At 41.3% G+C, this 18227-nt stretch overlaps 1 protein-coding gene across 7 annotated transcripts in view; it reads left to right on the top strand.

The window, feature by feature from the left end:
- DROSHA (drosha ribonuclease III) overlaps positions 1–17708 on the top strand; it is a 111460-nt gene extending 93752 nt beyond the window's left edge. For 4 of the 7 annotated variants that reach the window (XM_033110977.1, XM_033110981.1, XM_033110976.1 and 1 more), the window contains 6 exons: positions 7407–7548; positions 9814–9896; positions 9988–10091; positions 12325–12417; positions 13250–13296; positions 17200–17623. In XM_033110977.1, coding sequence (XP_032966868.1) covers positions 7407–7548; positions 9814–9896; positions 9988–10091; positions 12325–12417; positions 13250–13296; positions 17200–17330 — 600 coding nt within the window. In that variant the 3' untranslated portion in view covers positions 17331–17623. Of the gene's footprint in view, positions 1–7406; positions 7549–9813; positions 9897–9987; positions 10092–12324; positions 12418–13249; positions 13297–17199 lie in introns of all 7 variants that reach the window. The other 3 variants (XM_033110974.1, XM_033110975.1, XM_033110979.1) reach the window with 2 other exon arrangements.
- The last annotated feature ends 519 nt before the right edge of the window (positions 17709–18227 follow it).

Genomic DNA, 18227 nt, shown 5'->3' with positions numbered 1-18227 from the left:
AATATCACTCCTTGAGTAGCCACCTCGGCCCAGTCACCCCAGTCCTCTCTACCAACTTCTGTCACCTGGACCGCTGCAGTAGTTTCTGCATAGCTGTCAAAATATTGCAGGAATATGATTGACAAAGAGACCCAGTTAGGAGGGGTGGCATTTGGGAAATCGTAGCGATCTCAAGGTTGTGTTTATACAGAGCCCTGGGCATGCAGCACGCTCAGGTTTCCCCTGAGAAGTTGGCTGCTATTTGAGAAGCTGGCCTTTTCCATCCTTGTGGGCATTCTGTATTCTGTATTCTCCTGTGACGGACATTGGCTGGGGCAGAACTCCTTCAGGAGGCCCAGGTCTCAGGCCCATTTGACAGTGTCGCAGCTTCTGGCACTGGTCTTTCGGGTTAACTCCTGCTCCCACCCACCTGATCTGTTTGATGTGCTACATTCAGTGGAGTCGCCTCACAGCCGACCTCTTGTGACCACACTGGTCATTCATCTTCAGTCCACTTTGGTTGTTTTTCGTCTCCTCAACCTCTTAATATTGGAATGTCCCAGTTCTCAGACCTCACTTCTTTTCTATTGACTTCCTCTCCGTGAGTGGTCTCATGGCTTTGAGTCCGTCCGTACACTACTTTCTAATTTACGTCTTCAGCCTTTACTTCTCCCCCTAACTCCACACTCATATATCTATATATAATCTAGAGGTACACTCGCATATCTAGATGTACAGACGCACTGCAGTCCCTAGTTGGACTTTTATCAGGCATCTCAAACCTAACATGTCCAAAACAAAACTTATTTTCACCCCCACGCCTGCTTTTCTCTAGGTGCTCTCCGTATCCGTAAGGATCATTACATTCTTCTCGTTGCTCAGTTTAAAAACCTTGACGTCATCCTTAACTCTTCTTTTTCTTACACACTACACCTCCCAACCATTAGCATATCCTGTTGATTTTACCTTAAAAGTTTGCCTGAAATGTGACTACTTTTTACCAGCCCCACTGTTACCGCCCTGGTTCAGCCCACTGTTACCTTTCCCTTGAATTACGACCATAGCCCCCCAGCTGGTTCATCTCCCCACTCCTCAGCCTGTGTTCACATACGCTAGAGGATTCATTGTTTTTCAAACGAAGTCAGATGACAACCCTCTGTGTAAAACCTTTCAAGGTTAAGGGTAAAAGATGCAGATGAGCTGCCTTCTGCATGTGTCTCTGACTTGTGTTTCTTAGACCCTCATGCTGGCCTCTGGTGAGCCCTGGGGATGCTGAGCAACCCTTTGCCTCGAGGCCATCGCGCTATGGGGACAAGCTATGGCCAGTCCCTCACCTCCTTCAGGTCTCTGTGCAAGTGTCACTACCTTGCTTAAACTCCATGAGTGTAAACTCAGGTCTAAAACCCTCGTTCCCGATTCCCTGGTCCTTGGAGAGTTCCGGGCGTATCGGTGCTCAGCACACAGGCTCTGAATGAGTGAATGGCTGTTGCATCCCAGTCTAACGCTCTTTGGATGTTCTTTGTGACTAAAGAACAAGTAAGACCCCGGGTGGTCTGTCCTGCTCGCCTGCCTGGCCTCGTGTCGCATATTCTTTTCCCTCTGCACCGGCCTGCTTTGTGTTCCTCCGAGTGCCCTCCTGTCCTCGGGCTTTGTACATGCTTTTCTTCTGCCCCCAGTCCATTCTGCTTCCAGGGCTTGCTTTCATTTGCCCCGCATCTCCTACCCTTCTGTTTGATGTCACTTCTGGAATGACTTCTGGATGCAGGGGAAACTTCCTGGTCCCCTTCGCCCCACTGTCAAAATTCCACACCCTTTTCCTTCTTGGCACTTGTTTCAGTTTGACAAACCCACTCTCTTGGAGGTTCTGTGAGAGCATGTTTTTATTTATCACTACATGCCCAGCAGTGCCTGGCATATGTTAGGCTCTCAGTACATATTTGATAAATAAAAGAATGAGTTTTGCAAGCAGCTAAGTCATACAGGGAGGGAAGTGTAAGTGGCAGTGGAGGGAAGTGGCATGTTGTTTTAATGTATAAGGAAAGAAGCTGAAAACTTACTTATGAATGTCTAAAGATTAAAATTAAAATCTGTGGAGGATTACTTATTATGTTTGCATTTGTTGCAGGGTGGTGGCAAATCATTTGTTATTGTAATTAAAGAGCACACAACGGCAGTAGTTTCACACGGGGAGGAATTAGTTAGCTTTGAGCCATTCCCTCACTGGTTTTATAGAGAATAAGGACAGTTGAGCGAATGAAATTGTAGTTTTCAAGTTTTGAATGCTGATGGGGGAAAAAATCTAGTGTTCTATAAGCTGGGTATTCAAAAAGGCCTACCTGGGAAGGAATGCCAGTCTTCTCTGATTGTTGTAGGAAGACAGTTTGAATTGGAATATAAAGGGAAGAGGTTCTATTTCAGAGACTGAAGTTTTGTTTTTTAGGTCAGAACCTACCAGTAGAGTAAATAGTGAGAGAGTCTCAAAGAGAATTTACTCAGACCAGAATGCCTGTCTGGCCACACTTTCAAGTTGTAACACTTGCATATAAGTTTTCTCCTCTATTTCTTTCTTCTCTCTTCGCCTTTTCTATGAGCTACTGAGCCCCAAATCGTTGCCAATCCCTTGCCTACTATGTGCAAGGTACTGTGTCTAATGGTGGCATGCACCAGCGAAATGAACTTACAGAAATTTTTGTTTTTAGAGGAATGATTTGGGATAATGAGAGAAAGCAAGGATTACAAATCAAAAGTTTGAGAACCAGAGACCTAATCCCTTCCTGCCACCTCCAGGCAGCTCTAAGCATGAATCATTCAGATAAAAGGTACCTTATCTACAAGACCTCCTTGAGAAGAAAGATCCCACAGCCTCCTGGTTGAAAGTTTCTCCATCACTGACATAATTTGGCTCTTTGTATCTGACTTGCATTCTGACTGCTAGCATTTGTGTATCTTTTCTTTAGTTGCCATGGGAAATGGAGACCATCTGGCTACCACTCTTGGTGTGATAGACCTGTGTGGCACATCGCTGTCACTTGCAATAATATATTTTGCCTTCACCCTCTGCTCATATATTAAAGTCCTCCAGATAGTGATCACAGTCTACTCATTTCACACTAGGTGGCCCTCACGTCCCACAGCTGTGGCTTCCTCTTTAGAATCAAGAGTGAAGGGAATAGTTGGAGGAAGAATGCCAATCGGTTTCTTTGTTTTAAACCAATAAACCTTTTTCTTATTAAAATTTAAGTTTAATTATCAAAGACTGCTGTGCAGCGATAATAGAAAACATCCTGGATTCTCAAAATCAGAACTTGAGATTTGTGACATTTACTTGGGTCCCTGCCATCGCATCAGGAACTCACCAGAACTTTTCTCAGCTTTACCAAGAGTCCTAACTGCAGCTTTCTTCACTTTTTCTGGTGATTTCAAATGAAAAAAGTTTTTGGGGGTTGGGGTAAAGGGGAGGATTAAAAAGAAAGTTAAGAACCACTTGCACTTGGTAAAAATGGAAACCTTTGAAGACAGTGAGTGGACATGTGTACAGAACATTCTGCAGTGAAGACAAATCCAGAGGAATTCCCAGAGCTTTCTGTAACTTTCCCTGCAATGGAAGAGCGAGCATATCTTGCCTAATGATGGTGCCACCGTGGCTAACAGCGGCAGTGCGCGTGTCTTACATGTCCGTGATATGCCTGCTGGTCATCGTACTAGACTATATGCATTCACGCCCATTCTCATTCCCACCTTGTAAGGTAGCTACTGCTTTCTCCATTTTATAGAGGAAGAAACTGAGCCTAGATTTAGTGACTTAGGGTCCCTTAGCCAGAAAGTGCTGAGGCCTCAGTTTGAACCCAGGCAGCTTGAGGCCAAATCTTTTGCTTTTTTCCTACATATGTAACACAAGGCAGGGTTTGCAAAACATTTGGATAACTATCTCATGCCCAACTGGGTGCTTACTGTTTGTTTTCTAGACCACTAAAAAAATAAAACGTAGATATTTCCATTTTGTAAAACAGTAATTTATAGCATCAACATCTGTAAGTTTTCCAACCTCGTATCTTGCTCCATTCAGATTCATCCACCAAAGTGATCTTTCTAAAATCAAAAAGTTACTCTGCCACTCTTCCCATTTGACACCTCTTGGGACTCTTTCCCCCGACAGGAAAGTATAGACTTCTTTACATCACCTGCAAGACTCTACCCAGAGGCTGGCCAGCCCCACCTGTCAGCTGTCCCCCACTGAGCTCTGATTTCTCCTCCAGTTCCACACCCAGCAGTCACCTTGTTGTGTCATGGCCCCTAGCTTTTGCCAGACCTCTTCCCTCTTCCTGGAAAACCCTTTCCCACTGTCTTAGTCCATTCAGGCTGCTGTAACAAAACACCACAGACTGGGGGCTTATGAACAGCAGAAATTTGTTGCTCACAGTTCTGGAGGCTAGAATCCAAGATCACAGTGCAGCATGGTCAGGTGAGGCCCTTTCTGAGTGCAGAGTTGTCGCACTCTCACGGTGGAAGGGGCTGGAGATCTCTCTGGGGCCTCTTTTATAAGGGCGCTAATCCCATTCACGAGGGCTCCTCCCTCCTGACCAAATCACCTCCCAAAGGCCGCACCTCCCAACACCTTCATCCCTAGGGGTTAGGATTTCAACATGGGAATTTTGGGAAGACACAAACATTCAAAACCATAGCACCCACCCTTCTCCCACTAGCAGACTCATTCTTTTTCAGTTCTGACTCTACGTTTATCAGATTTTTAAAGACATGCACATGTCCAAGTTACATTCCCAGAAATTCTAATTCCTCGGTTCTTGGAAGAGGCCTGAGCACCATAGCTCTAAAGTACCTTATGATTCTGATGTAGCAGCCAGGTCAGTGAGCCTCTGAAACAGTTCTGCTCTGGTGTGGCCTTTTTGTAAGGTTGGGGTGGAGAGGAGCACTTGCGTGTGCCATGGCTGCTGCTGTCATTGCAGCTACCACAGTGCATGACAGTGGCCAGTCTGTGCGCTGCTTCCTTCAGAGATTAGCAGCCCCCAGAGGGCAGCAGTGGGATGTTGATCGTTGGGGATCTCAAGCTATCAGCGCAAGGCCTGGCATAGAATCGGCCTCCCTGGTGTTAACTGAACTGCCACACTTCAGGTGGTTTTCTGCCCTGTGATCCCCTGTTGATCCCACTTGTTGGCAAACAGCATGATTCATTCTGAAGCCGAGTTCAGCGATGGCCAAGGAGGGAAGTTCTCATTTAAAGAACTGCCATTCAGACTGTATTGTAAAGAGCCCAGGTTTTACTTCGTTTCAACTCATCTTTTAAATTTAAACTGACTCTAAAAATATGGGAGATTTAGAGCTTCCTTCACCCCCACTGACTTTTGCTTCAGGATCTGAGTTTGGGCAGGAACAGAAAGGTCTCACTGTCTGCCGGCCCGCCTGCTGCTTTCAGACCTGTCAGGGCCTATTTTAAGGAAACCTGGAAGCATCCTCACTGCCTTGCTCCTTCCCCAGCAGGACTGTGCAGCAGTGAGCGAGGCCCCCTGACCCTGGGAGGCGGCAGCAGGGGCCCCCAACCAGTATGTGTCGTGGTCTGTGTGTGCTCACGTATACATCGGGTTGTGAGCTCGGAGGCGTAGAATCTCCATATATGCAGCCTTAATCCATTTTCTCCTCTCACCGAAAGCGCATATTGAGAGAGAACCCAACTTACTCAGCGTAGCCATATTCTCAAAATAACTCTGCTATTCCCCTGTGGCCTCTACTTTGAGAGCCCCTCCCCTCCCATTGGAAATCCAAACCCAAAAAGATGTCTCCCTTCCAGCTTAATTATTCTGTAATTACGAGATATTAGGCTGGTGGGGCTCCCTATTGGTTCATTCTTCTATTAATGTTATATGCTAGGCCTTTTTAATTTTGAGCTTCTCTGTGGATATTAATTTTAATGAAACACTATATTGAAGAAAAGATAGAGTTAGGGGGAATAAGAAGAGGAAGGGAGCAGAGACAAGCAAAAGAATAATAGTCTGTAACTCAACAGCAAGCATGGCTTATGAAGATCAAGTTATAATTCTCCTTCATGAATCATTGTCAGACAAATTAAGAACATATTGTTTCTTATTTATCTATTGTCAAGGATGCAATCTCAGGCGTTGAGAATAAATCTTGATTTTCATATGCTCAGTTGACACTATGGAGCCACAGAGCATAAAACTTGCATCTAATAAACAAAGTGTGATGAGGAAGGAATGCAAGGGGTGTGAAACCAGCACAATTCGCAGCTGCTTCCTGCTCCCTCGCCCTGGTGTCAGCAATATTCCTTAGCAGAATTGTTGTCATAGGCCGAGAATTTGTTGTATCTATTATAAGAAAAGTCCTAGTTGTGGGTACATTATTCCCCCCCAGCTTACAGACTGGAGACAGTTATCATCAGCCTTTGAGGAGGTCCCATCTTTGTGTGTACCGGCTTCCCCGGCCTCCCTCCCCACCTCCGCCCAGTGAGTGGTTAGTGAGTGTTACATTCCTAAACGGGGCTTGTTTTATGGGCACCTCCTCCAAGGCTTGGTTGCATAATTTTCATGCACTGTTTAGTATTACTACTTGGGTAGTTTTTACAGGACTTTTAGCTGACTGAAATTCCTAGTAGAAATTCTTTGTTTTGAATTCCTGAAGTTGAAATAGGAAAATTATATATTTTCATTTGATCAAAGGTAAAGGGTCTCAGTTTGAAACACTGTGACTCAGGGTTTGTAGTACAAATATTCAAAATAATCAAAGTAAAAATGTGGTAATAATTGAAGTATTTTAAGTAATATTCACTAAAACATCACTAGAATACCAAAATAAGCATCAGTGCCGTGAAACTTGAAACTTATTTTAGACTTTCTAAAAATGCTCCTTTAAAACTAATGTGCAGTGACAGAAAGCAGGTGGAGGTTGCCCGGTGGGCAGTGGATCAGATGGGTTGATTGCAGAGGGGTACAGCGAACTTGTTTGCGGTGATGGGAAAGTAAGTAGAGGGCTGTCAGACTCACCTCACTGTACTTAAAATGAGTGCATTTTCTTGTCTGTAAATTACCCTTCAATAAAGTTAATTTTTGAAAATTGTCATGCTCCTATATTTAATAGCATCAAACTTAATGGAGGCTGTAACCTTTAATCATAGTACAGCATCCCCTGCAACATTGCTCACTGCTACTAAACAACTAAATGAACTATTTTAAATGTCAGTCAGGTCAAATCCAGGAGCAAAATAAGGTATTAAGGAGAAGCTAGAAGATTGTGGAGTTTGTCCCTGATGCCTGGGGATCGTGGCTGAGGACTTCAGCTGTTGTTTACACTGCTGACCCGATCGGTGACATGGCCTCAGGCAGGGGGGGGCCCACACCGAAGCAGGAGAAAGACCAAAAGGGAAATGGTTTCTAAATGTACCTCAATTTCTTCTCCAGTTGTTGCGAAGCTCTTTGGTGAATAACAGAACGCAAGCCAAGGTGGCGGAGGAGCTGGGCATGCAGGAATATGCCATCACCAATGACAAGACCAAGAGGCCGGTGGCGCTCAGGACCAAGACCTTGGCAGACCTTTTGGAATGTGAGTCCTACAACATGTAGCTTTTCGCTCAACCTGCAGATTCACAGCTTCAATCAAATGGGCCAACATTTATCCTCATTATTGTTGTTGTTATTATTATTATTTTTTAATTTTATTGGGGAAGGGGAACAGGACTTTATTGGGGAACAGTGTGTACTTCCAGGACTTTTTTCCAAGTCAAGTTGTTGTCCTTTCAATCTTAGTTGTGGAGGGTGCCGTTCAGCTTCAAGTTGTTGTCCTTTCAGTCTTAGTTGTGGAGGGCACAGCTCAGCTCCAGGTCCAGTTGCTGTTGCTAGTTGCAGGGGGCACAGCCCACCATCCCTTGCGGGAGTCAAACTGGCAACCTTGTGGTTGAGAGGATGCGTTCCAACCAACTGATTCGGGAGCTCAGCGGCAGCTCAGCTCAAGGTGCCGTGTTCAATCTTAGTTGCAGGGAGCGCGGCCCACCTTCCCTTGCGGGACTCGAGGAATTGAACTGGCAACCTTGTGGTTGAGAGCCCACTGGCCCACGTGGGAATCGAACCGGCAGCCTTCAGAGTTAGGAGCATGGTGCTCTAACTACCTGAGCCACCGGGCCGTCCCTCATTATTATTTTTTAATTTTTAATTTTTATTTTTTTATTGGGGAATATTGGGGAACAGTGTGTTTCTCCAGGGCCCATCAACTCCAAGTAATTGTCCTTCAGTCTTATTGTGGAGGGCGCAGCTCAGCTCCAAGTCCAGTTGCTGTTTTCAATCTTTAGGGACGCAGCCCACTATCCCATGTAGGAATTGAACCAGCAACCTTGTTGTTGAAAGCCTGCGCTTTAACCAACTGAGCCAGCCAGCCGCCCCTCCAGAAGCTCAGCGGCAGCTCATTGTCTTCAGTCTAGTTGTAGAGGGCGCAGCTCACTGGCCCATGTGGGAATCGAACCTGCAACCCTCCCTGTTGTTCAGAGCTTGTGCTCTAACCAACTGAGCCATCCGGCCGCCTCTTCTCATTATTATTGTGTTCTGACTTTTACAGAAACCTGTTTTCTATTTTAATTTTATGCTTTATTTATGCCTTTCTCCAAAGCTTGTTTGAAGAATAATGTGGAGTAAAGACATGTGAATCATCCATTTTATGTTTAATCTGAGTTGAGGTGCCATCCCCCACCCCGCCTCTGCACCCCTCCGTCCCGATGCTCAGCCATCACACCCGTTTGTGTGATACAGTAACAGATTATGAAGATTTATCATAGTGAATCCTAGCTTTTTGGCCACCCAGCAGCCTTTATATAGGGGCCTAAAAGAATGAAGAAGAATTTATATTAAATACTAAAACTATTATCCATTGTTTCAAATGAGCTCAAAGCTATGTACAAGTCTCATTTGTACTTTCTGGATGGTCTGGTAGCGTTATAAATAATCCTGTTATAATTAACTAAAGGATTATACACATAATTTTATTGTTTCTGGTGCTACTTTAAAATAAGTGTGCCATTCACTGGGGGAACGTCTTAATGTTAGGGTATTTTTGACAATTGGAATTATACACAAATATTAAAGTCTATCATGCAAAATTAGCTCATTTACAAAGACCAGTGGCACCCTGACCAAGAGACCTAAAAGAACGTCTTTTTCAATGAACGTCTTTTAAAAACTTGCTGTTTGTTTATTTGGTTAAGGTACCTTTTAATGAAGTTGTCTTTGGGGTTACCATTTATTAATTTAAAGTTGGGTACGTTGTTACATTGTCATGATGCCCAGTATTACATTTTTCTCTGTTTGGGCCAGTTGACTCTATGAATTGTCCCATTTCTGTTCGTGAAATGTAACACATGCCCTTGTAAATGGGTGATATCAAGATGGGTGTTGAGAATGGCAGGCCCCAAAGCTGTAACTCATTCTGATGTCGTATGTGATCTTCAAGTTTTATTTTGATTTATTTGATGTTGACATGGTTATATTCCCAGATATCATTCTTCCTGTGCTGTACAATAGCATTTTGTGTATCATTTTAACTAGCTAGTCATTTAGCCCGTAGCCAGAGGGCTAAATGACCACGTAATTTGGTCTTTGTACTCTATGATTTTGCATCTGAATCACACATCTATATTACTGCCTCTCATATTAGTGACCGAGTAGCTGTTGTTTCAAGAAGGATGAAATGGTAATGCTAAAAAGTAAAGAGGGCCTGAAAGTTGAAAACCTTATTAAGGAGTTTCTTAAAAGTCTAGGTCTCTTCCTCTTTCTGGTAAATGGCCGCACATTGTGGTTTATTTTTAAATGTTCTCTTTTTCAGCGTTTATCGCGGCACTGTACATTGACAAGGATTTGGAGTATGTTCACACTTTCATGAATGTTTGTTTCTTTCCACGATTAAAAGTAAGCTTATATAAATTTTACATTGGTTATATGCTTTCTGCTTGGTGATCCCAGAACCCATTACTGACTGCTTCTTGGGTACTTGCTACAGGAATTCATTCTGAATCAGGATTGGAACGACCCCAAATCCCAGCTTCAGCAGTGCTGCTTGACACTTAGGACAGAAGGGAAAGAGCCCGACATTCCTCTGTACAAGTGAGTACTCACTGCCCACAGCCCATCGGCTTGGCCAACCTTAGAGGTGATGCTCTGGCTTCTGGAGGAGGAACTGACCACTGTGGGCTCAGCGTGTCTGGGCACCTGGGTGAAGACTTCCTGACTCTGGGCCTTTCTGTCTCTTAGCTCTAAATAAGTGGATCACACTTGATCATCTAGGCCTTCTCCCGTCCCTAGAATGCTCTGAGAACTACATCCTGTGAGGAAGACATCCTGAGATTAGGAGACCAAGATAAAAACAATTCAGATGAAACACTTTTATACACGTTTTTGTATTTGTCTTATTTCTAGTAACCTCTGCTGTGCGACTAGAAGATTGTGTAGGCTTAATTTGGAACAGTATTTGGGTCTCTCTCTCTCTCTCTCTCTCTCTCTCTCTCTCTCTCTCTCTCTCTCTCTCTCTCCACAGTCCTGTTGGCCTCTGTCTCTGTTGCCTGACTGATGTGCTCTCTCTCTCTCAGGCGGTCACTGGAAGAAACAGGGCAGTTCTTTACTGCTGCTGTGACATTCAAACATTCGGAACTTTTCTTCTCAGAATGCGTATCAAAAGCTGCCGAGTACTTTTGAATGTCTTTAGCGATAAATCTTTATTCTTTGAGTGGTAGCCAAAAATCATTCAAAAGGAATGCAGGTCACTACACACAGGGCACTGGCTTTGATGAAAACAGGAGGTTTGATTCTGAAGTAATTATCTTGAGACACTCACACGTTGATTCAGAAAAGTGATTTCAAAGAGGAATTACAAAAAGGAGGTGGTTTTAAAGAGGAATTACAAAAAGGAAGAATTATCAAAATGGGTGGGTTGCCTCCCAAGGTGTTGCCTGGAGATGTGTTTTTAAGGATGTTTAAAAATCTAGTTTCGAGACTGGTTTACCCCTTGTCTTTGCACACACTGTTGTAAGCACACCCATTTGTGTGAGTGTCCCATAGGGAATAAAAGCCCCCTTCCTGTGGATTTTCTCAAATTTCAGAATATTCAAGGAAAAATACCAGAGTAGCAGCCAAGAATTTTAAATCCTTTTTTGTGTTTTTATTAATAGTCACAACATGATATAGGCTTTTTCACTAAAAGAAAAACTGAGGCCAAGGGAAGGTTGTGTTACCCCACAGCAAGCTACTAATGAATTGTCCCAAGAAGCTGTCACTGCTAAACAATGTTTCCTTTTTTGGGGAAAAGAACCTCAAATGTTTAGAAATAGTACTTTACTATGTGGCTAATAAGCATAATGAATATCCCAACTGTATTACTTGAAAGACTCAAAGTATTTCCTCATCAAAGTGATAATTAAGGTTCAATAAATAAAATGAGGACGATAAACTTCTCATAATGTAGGCATGATTACTATAATAAGTGTTACCTTAAAGAAGCCACCCGTGTGCTTTCATCCCATGGAGAGTATAAACACAGAGGAAATGATTCTGCTCCCTTCTCATAAATCGTCCAAATGAAAGCACACAATGAGCTTGTTCTTTTTCATCAAGATGAAGGGGTTGTTTTACATAGTTTTTTTCAGGATTACTGTGTTCATTCCATTATCTTCGTTGGCTACTTTTAATTTCCCTTTTCCATGAAGTTATCAGTTTTACCACATTTGAAATCTGTACCGCATCATTAAAATCCAGTGTACCTGGAGTTTTGTTTTTCGGCAGTTGTGTTGTGTACTCAGCATTATAGCATACCTTTGAAATGATCTCAGAAGTTTCAGACATTAAATGTATTTTGTGATCTTTCTGATAAGATAACAGACGTTAGAAAGAATTCATAAAGGATGTAAAACCATTCAGATGTGGCTTGAGATGTATTACCCAAATATTTATGATTTTTAGCTATGATTAGCACTGAAAAACAATAATCAGATTGAAATAGTTAACTTTTCTCTGATAAAAGTTTGTTCATTTTATCATACTTGGAATATGCACACTTTCAAATTATTTAAAAATATTTTACACTTCACGGTTAGACTGCAGATACTATTTATAATGCTTTGGGGAAAATATATATAAATCCAGTGTTGCAATTAAAAAGTGTTTCTATTTCAAAAGCTTTCTTTATTTGTCAGGTTAGCAAATCAAAAACTTACTCCTTTAATTTTCTTGCTGTTTTTACCTTCCTCTGTGTGAGCAATAAGTACATGGTTTTCTGTGGACTTACATGTTAGCAATAACAATGAAATAACACTTGAGCACAATTAATCTTTCCTTTCCCTTTCAGGACTCTGCAGACTGTGGGGCCATCCCATGCTAGAACCTACACTGTGGCTGTTTACTTCAAGGGAGAAAGAATAGGCTGTGGGAAAGGACCAAGGTATGAGAAGAAGATACTTTTAATGTCTTCAAATGGACGTCCCCTGTGTCCGAGAAATCCCTCCTTGGTATTTCCCAAGTCCGCAGTCTGTCTTTTTTAACTTAGAGTATAGAATGTTCGAGGGTAATAGCAAAGTGAATTCCAAGGATCAGTGCCCACTCCAAGCCCAGCCCCAAATGTGAGAATGGGCCTTGGATAGTGAGTATGCTATCGCACAAGGGGCTTTGGCTACTTTGAGGAAACCACATTACCTGGTGCACAGGTAAGGGCTGTCCAGATTTAGTTACCCGGCAGAGTACCCAGCGTTGCCGCAAGCATTTCATGAAACACTTTGTACGTGCAACAGCCTTTAGACATTTGGTCTTTTATCGATACTTGAGCTTTGTGGACATGCTAATATCTTCAGGTAAAAAGAATTGTGTCTGTTGTCACCTTTCTTTGAACCCTTTAATCTATATCTTAAATGGAGAAATGATTGGAAGTCTGTCTATACATATATTTTTTACTCTTTACCTGTTTAAAGTTTACACTGAGGATATTCAAATTTAAATATAAAATACTTCAAATGTAATATAAATGGAAGGCATTTTATTGCAGTATTAAAAGTGTGGAACGATTAACTTAAATAGGCTTTGTGCAAATAAATGACATTTCTGCATGCCCTTGGGTATATTCCTATCTCTGCAATTCGGTATGTGACAGTAGAAGTAATCAGATAAAATTTTATGTACCAAACATGAAAATCAGTCTGAATAATTTGTAGCCATACCATTTGTTTTTGCAAAAAAAATCTTTAAATTAAAGTGTATCTTACCTTTATTTTATTTAATAGCATTCAGCAGGCGGAAATGGGAGCAGCAATGGATGCGCTTGAAAAATGTAAGCCTATCTCTTTTTCTATAATTATATGTTCATAATGTAATGAGTGTTTTATGGAAAGAAAATGGAAAATAGAAAAATGGTAAGTACTGATAAAATGTGATATTCTTTTCTTCATAATTATTCTTCGCACAGAGTTTAGTAAAATGTGAGACATGTATAAAATGGGTTTATAATTAAAAAAAAAAAAAGTATTCCCGAATGCTTTTTGCTGTTCATTTTCCTTTCGTGCGTGGTGTCACACTCTCAGCCCAAATAATCCATGAGAACCACTTAGTGTATTCGTCTCCATATATTTCTAAAATGTATTTCATCAGTTTCTACAATCTTACGCATGCAAAGGTTTCTTTCTTTTTAGTTTTTGGCCATTGTTTTATTAAAATGGGTTAATAGTTATACTTCTGTGCATGTTTTCTTGCTCCTCTTTTCTTTAACATTCCAGGCAGCCTTGCAGGTCATAGTGGCTTCAATTCATTCTTTCTTAATGGCTGCGTAATAGGTCATCCTGTGCATGTGTTGTATTTTAGTCTGCTTTTTAAAAATTATTAGTGGGCATTTTGTTTCTGGTTTTTTATCACTGCCAGTAAATATCTGTATAATGGTGCTTTTAGTTCTGTGGGATAGAGTCCCAAGAATGGGATGGCTGGGCTGAAGAAACCCCAATTACGTAATTGACCGTGTACGGAACTGCAGAGTCTTTCTTAAAGGCTTAAGTGCAAGGGATTGTTCTTCTGAGGTGTATCGTGCTGCACAGCAGAATCTGTGGGCAAAACATGACAGAGCAATTCGATTATGCTTCAAGTACCAGCTACATGTGGGAAAGAGCAAGGTGCCGGCAGGTGAACGAGAAGAGGTTCAGGACCCTCAGCCATGGGGCAGATTCCAGGAAGGACCAGGGGGCCAAGAGCCAGGTGCAGGTCGGCAGACCACAGAGTCCTGGGGGCGCGGTCAGGAGGAGGAGTCAGTGGGGGCAGAAGCTAGCCTTACCCAGCGTCCAGGGTCTGTGGGATCTTCACCGAGATTTTTCAGTTGACTCTGTTGGGGAACTTTGTCATCTGTTACATATAAATGCACAATCACATACTGAAATAAAAGCGAGATTCCATTTTCCGGTATAAGATTGTTAAAGGTTATCTTTACAGTTTTTTGTTTGTTTGCTTTCAATGATAAAAGCGTACTGGAGTGGTAGCCTGTTCTGAGACTGACCCCCTCATACATGCTGATAAGAAGGAACCATTTAAAAGACTGGAAAGTGCTTTGGGCGTATGTATCAGGTCCTAAAAGAGGTTCATTCCCTTGATCCAGAGATTTCATTTCTAGGAGTCAAACCTAAGGAAGTAATTGGAGTTACGAACTAAAAATCACATACCATGTAATTGTGACAACTTGATTTGAAATAACCAAAAAAGAAATATATAAATCAAACTGCATGTTTAATAGTAGGGAAATGTTTAAATAAATCATGGTATATCCCAGGGGTTGGCAGACATTTTCTGTAAAGATAGTAAATGCTTAAGAGTTGCAAGCCATACAGTTTCTGTGAACGGTGTCTCAACTCTGCCATGGTCGCCCACCGGCACGGACAGTAGCAGATGAGTGGGTATCTGTGCTCCAGTAATGCCTTATTTACCGAAGTGTGGGGAGGGCTGTATTTGGCCTACAGGCAATAGTTTACCAACCTTACCAACCCTTGTTTTATCCAAACGTTGTAATATTTTGCAGCCATTAAACTATTTTGGAAGGTAATGATCCGGCAATATGCTTATACTAGAATAAGTGAAAAAAAAGTGTACCTGTAAAACATACGTATACTGTACTCTCACAGTGTAAGGGAGTGGGGGGATGATTTTAAGTGTGTATTGTGTAATATATATATACACACATTTGCATTATGTATAGATGTGTGATTATTTTAATGCAGATTAAAATTTACAGTAGAATTTACTGAGGAAGGTAGGGTTCGTTTGTAGAAACTTGCTTTACAGCTAACTTTTTGGAATTTGTTTGATGTATTTTTTTTTTAAATACTTATAATACTTGAAACCTGTGATTTATATACTACAAAAGGAATCAGTTTAGTATCATTTGGGCGATAGGATTTTATTACTGTTTTATGTCTAAAATACAGGTGCCATTATGTTCCTCTTGTGTTTAAAAGTAATCAGTGACTCTCAGACAGGCAAGCTCTTCACTGATTCACCACCTGCTTTTCAGATACTTGCCTGTCCCTTCTCTCATCTGGGGTGAGGATGGGATGCTGTATAAAGGGGGGCAGGGACTCTAGGAATATGCTACATATTTATAGCCACTTTTATTATGCTTCAAGCTTAACAAAAAACAAAAGGGCTTTCCCCCAGGCGTGCTATGTTCTCCCCCATCTCTGATTCTTCATATGTTTAAATATGAAGTAGCACCTCTTATATATGTATATATAACAGCCCCTTTCCTGGCTTGGCAGAACAGCAGCATTTTTCCTGTGTGACTGGAGAACTTGTGTCGCTCTCATTCATGCTTGCATTCTGTTGTGATGTTTGTGGTTGAAGTATGTGTTTGTTGACAAAGTGTGTCCAATGACTATTTTTCGTTCCATACTTGATTTCTGACTCCATTGCTGCACTGGTTACAGACCATAGATGCATTGTAAAATTTTAAAATCTTAATCAGAATTTCCACTCTGTCATCACTCTTGTACAAGGTCAAATGTCAAACTAAATAATAGCTTAAACTATGCCATTGAGCGAAATGTGTCCTGTAACCAAATAAAAGTGCTTTATTGGAGTTGATGTTGCCGATACAGCTCTGGGCTTCTCGTGGTAAACTTTAAAACTAGAATTATCACATATAGTGACTTAGAATGCAGCCTCCTTTTGTCTGATCTTTTTTAGCACCTTTCAGAAACTTTAATTCTTGGTAAATAATTGTGTGATAATATTATTATTATTATTACTATTATTATTTTTTTATCATTGCTAAATGTGATTATCTTTTTTTTCATTTTTTTAGTTTCAGGTGTACAAAACAATGTAATGGTTAGACATTTATCATTTATATCCCTCACACAGTGACCACCCCCTGCCCCCATCCACTATCCCTCTGACATCGCACACAGCCATTACATTTCCACTGTCTCTATTCCTAATGCTGCACTCCGCTTCTTGTAAATATATATATATATAATTATAAAATTATAGTTGATATTCATTATCGTTCAGCTTCAGCTTCAGGTGTACAGTGCAGTGATCAGGCATCTACATCATCCCTGAGGTGGTCTCCCTAATGAGACAAGTGTCCATCAGATACCCTACAAAATCTTTACAACATTATTGATTACATTCCCCAAACTGACTTTCGGATCCCCGTGGCCATCCTGTGGTTACCGACTGTGCGTTCTAATCCCCTACCTTCCCCCTCCCTCCCGTCTAGCAACGTTCTGTTTTTCCTCTATGTCTCTGAGACTGTTTCTGATTAGTTCATTCATTGTGTGATAATGTTATTATTTGTTTGAAGTTTTTGTTTGAACTCCATTTTACAATACCCTTTGTTCCTCTCCTTGAAAATCACTTCTTGCTAGGAGAACTATGTTAAAACGCCTGCCTGGAATCATTCTGAAGCCACATGTCTTTCTGTTAACATTCCTGTATGTCTTCCTGCCTTTTATACTCAAGGTCACACCATACATTGAAATCTAGAATCAGGGGTGCTGATCCAGCCCTCTAATGTGTTTCTGCATGATAAAAGAATAAGGGAAGAAAACCAACAGTTTTTTTTCTCTCGCCTTACAAAATACAACTATATATATATTTTATATGAATATGTGTTTGTTTGTGTATGTGTTTGGTTTGCATCATTCTTTGCACTAGTGACTGTCCTTTATTAAGTATAAAATATATCTCCTCGTGTCAGATAACTTTCCTCAGATGGCCCATCAGAAGCGGTTCATTGAACGGAAATACAGACAAGAGTTAAAAGAAATGAGGTGGGAAAGAGAGCACCAAGAGAAAGAGCCAGATGAGACTGAAGACATAAAGAAATAAAGGAGGACACGGAAGTGGTAGCGTATTTACTTGCTTAATAACTGTGACTGTTGCCCGTGGAGACCTAGCCTAGTTTTCCTACAGACAATGAATGAAGCGTGCCTGTTGAAATAAAACATAAAGTCAAATTGCTATCGTTGTTTCACTGATCTAATATTCTGTTTTTAACTGGATGGTCTTTATTACCAAGTGTTTGATTTCTCTTCTATTTAATGGAAAACTTCCCTTTACTGGATGTGCGTATTCCCTTCATTTTTTTTCTTTAAACAATAAAATTTTAAAAATTTATTCTATGTGGAGTAGATCTTATTTTTCTATCTCTGTCTGAGATTATGATTCCAGACTTTTAGCAGACCAGTGAAAAATTCGCTTTACCAGCCATTTGAACTACTCTTTACTAACATCTATACTTTTGTGGTCTCTGGATTGTTAACTAGGTTTTACAGCTTTCATCTGGATGTTTATCGAGTTCTCAGCTGCAAATACTGAACTTATCCCTCTGTAAGCAGTGAATCTTTTGTAGACGGAATCTCTTTAACATTTAACTGACTAATGGGAGGGGGAACTACTGATATTTGAGTTACATATTTTCTTTGAATCATTAGAATAGGGGAGAAATCATGATTCTATGCCACATGACACTTTAAATCACGTTCTCACCCTGGGGTCAGTGGACTCTTTACGAAGTTTATGGACAGATTTCAGGGAAATCTCAGTACCTCCTGAAATTGTATTCAATTTTATGTGTGTGTTTAGGTTTTCGGAGAGGGTGGGGAGCTGGAAGAAAGGTTTATAGCTTTTGTCAGTTCAAAGTGGTCCTGCGACAAAGAGCTAACATTACAAGGAAAGACATGACAGTTTTTAAAAAAGTGTTACTTGAAACTGAACACTCCTGGG

This window comes from Rhinolophus ferrumequinum, chromosome 7 (assembly GCF_004115265.2).
Source record: "Rhinolophus ferrumequinum isolate MPI-CBG mRhiFer1 chromosome 7, mRhiFer1_v1.p, whole genome shotgun sequence".
Lineage (NCBI taxonomy): Eukaryota > Metazoa > Chordata > Mammalia > Chiroptera > Rhinolophidae > Rhinolophus > Rhinolophus ferrumequinum.
Note: the sequence above shows the minus strand (reverse complement) of the source record. Positions and strands in the feature narration are given on the sequence as shown.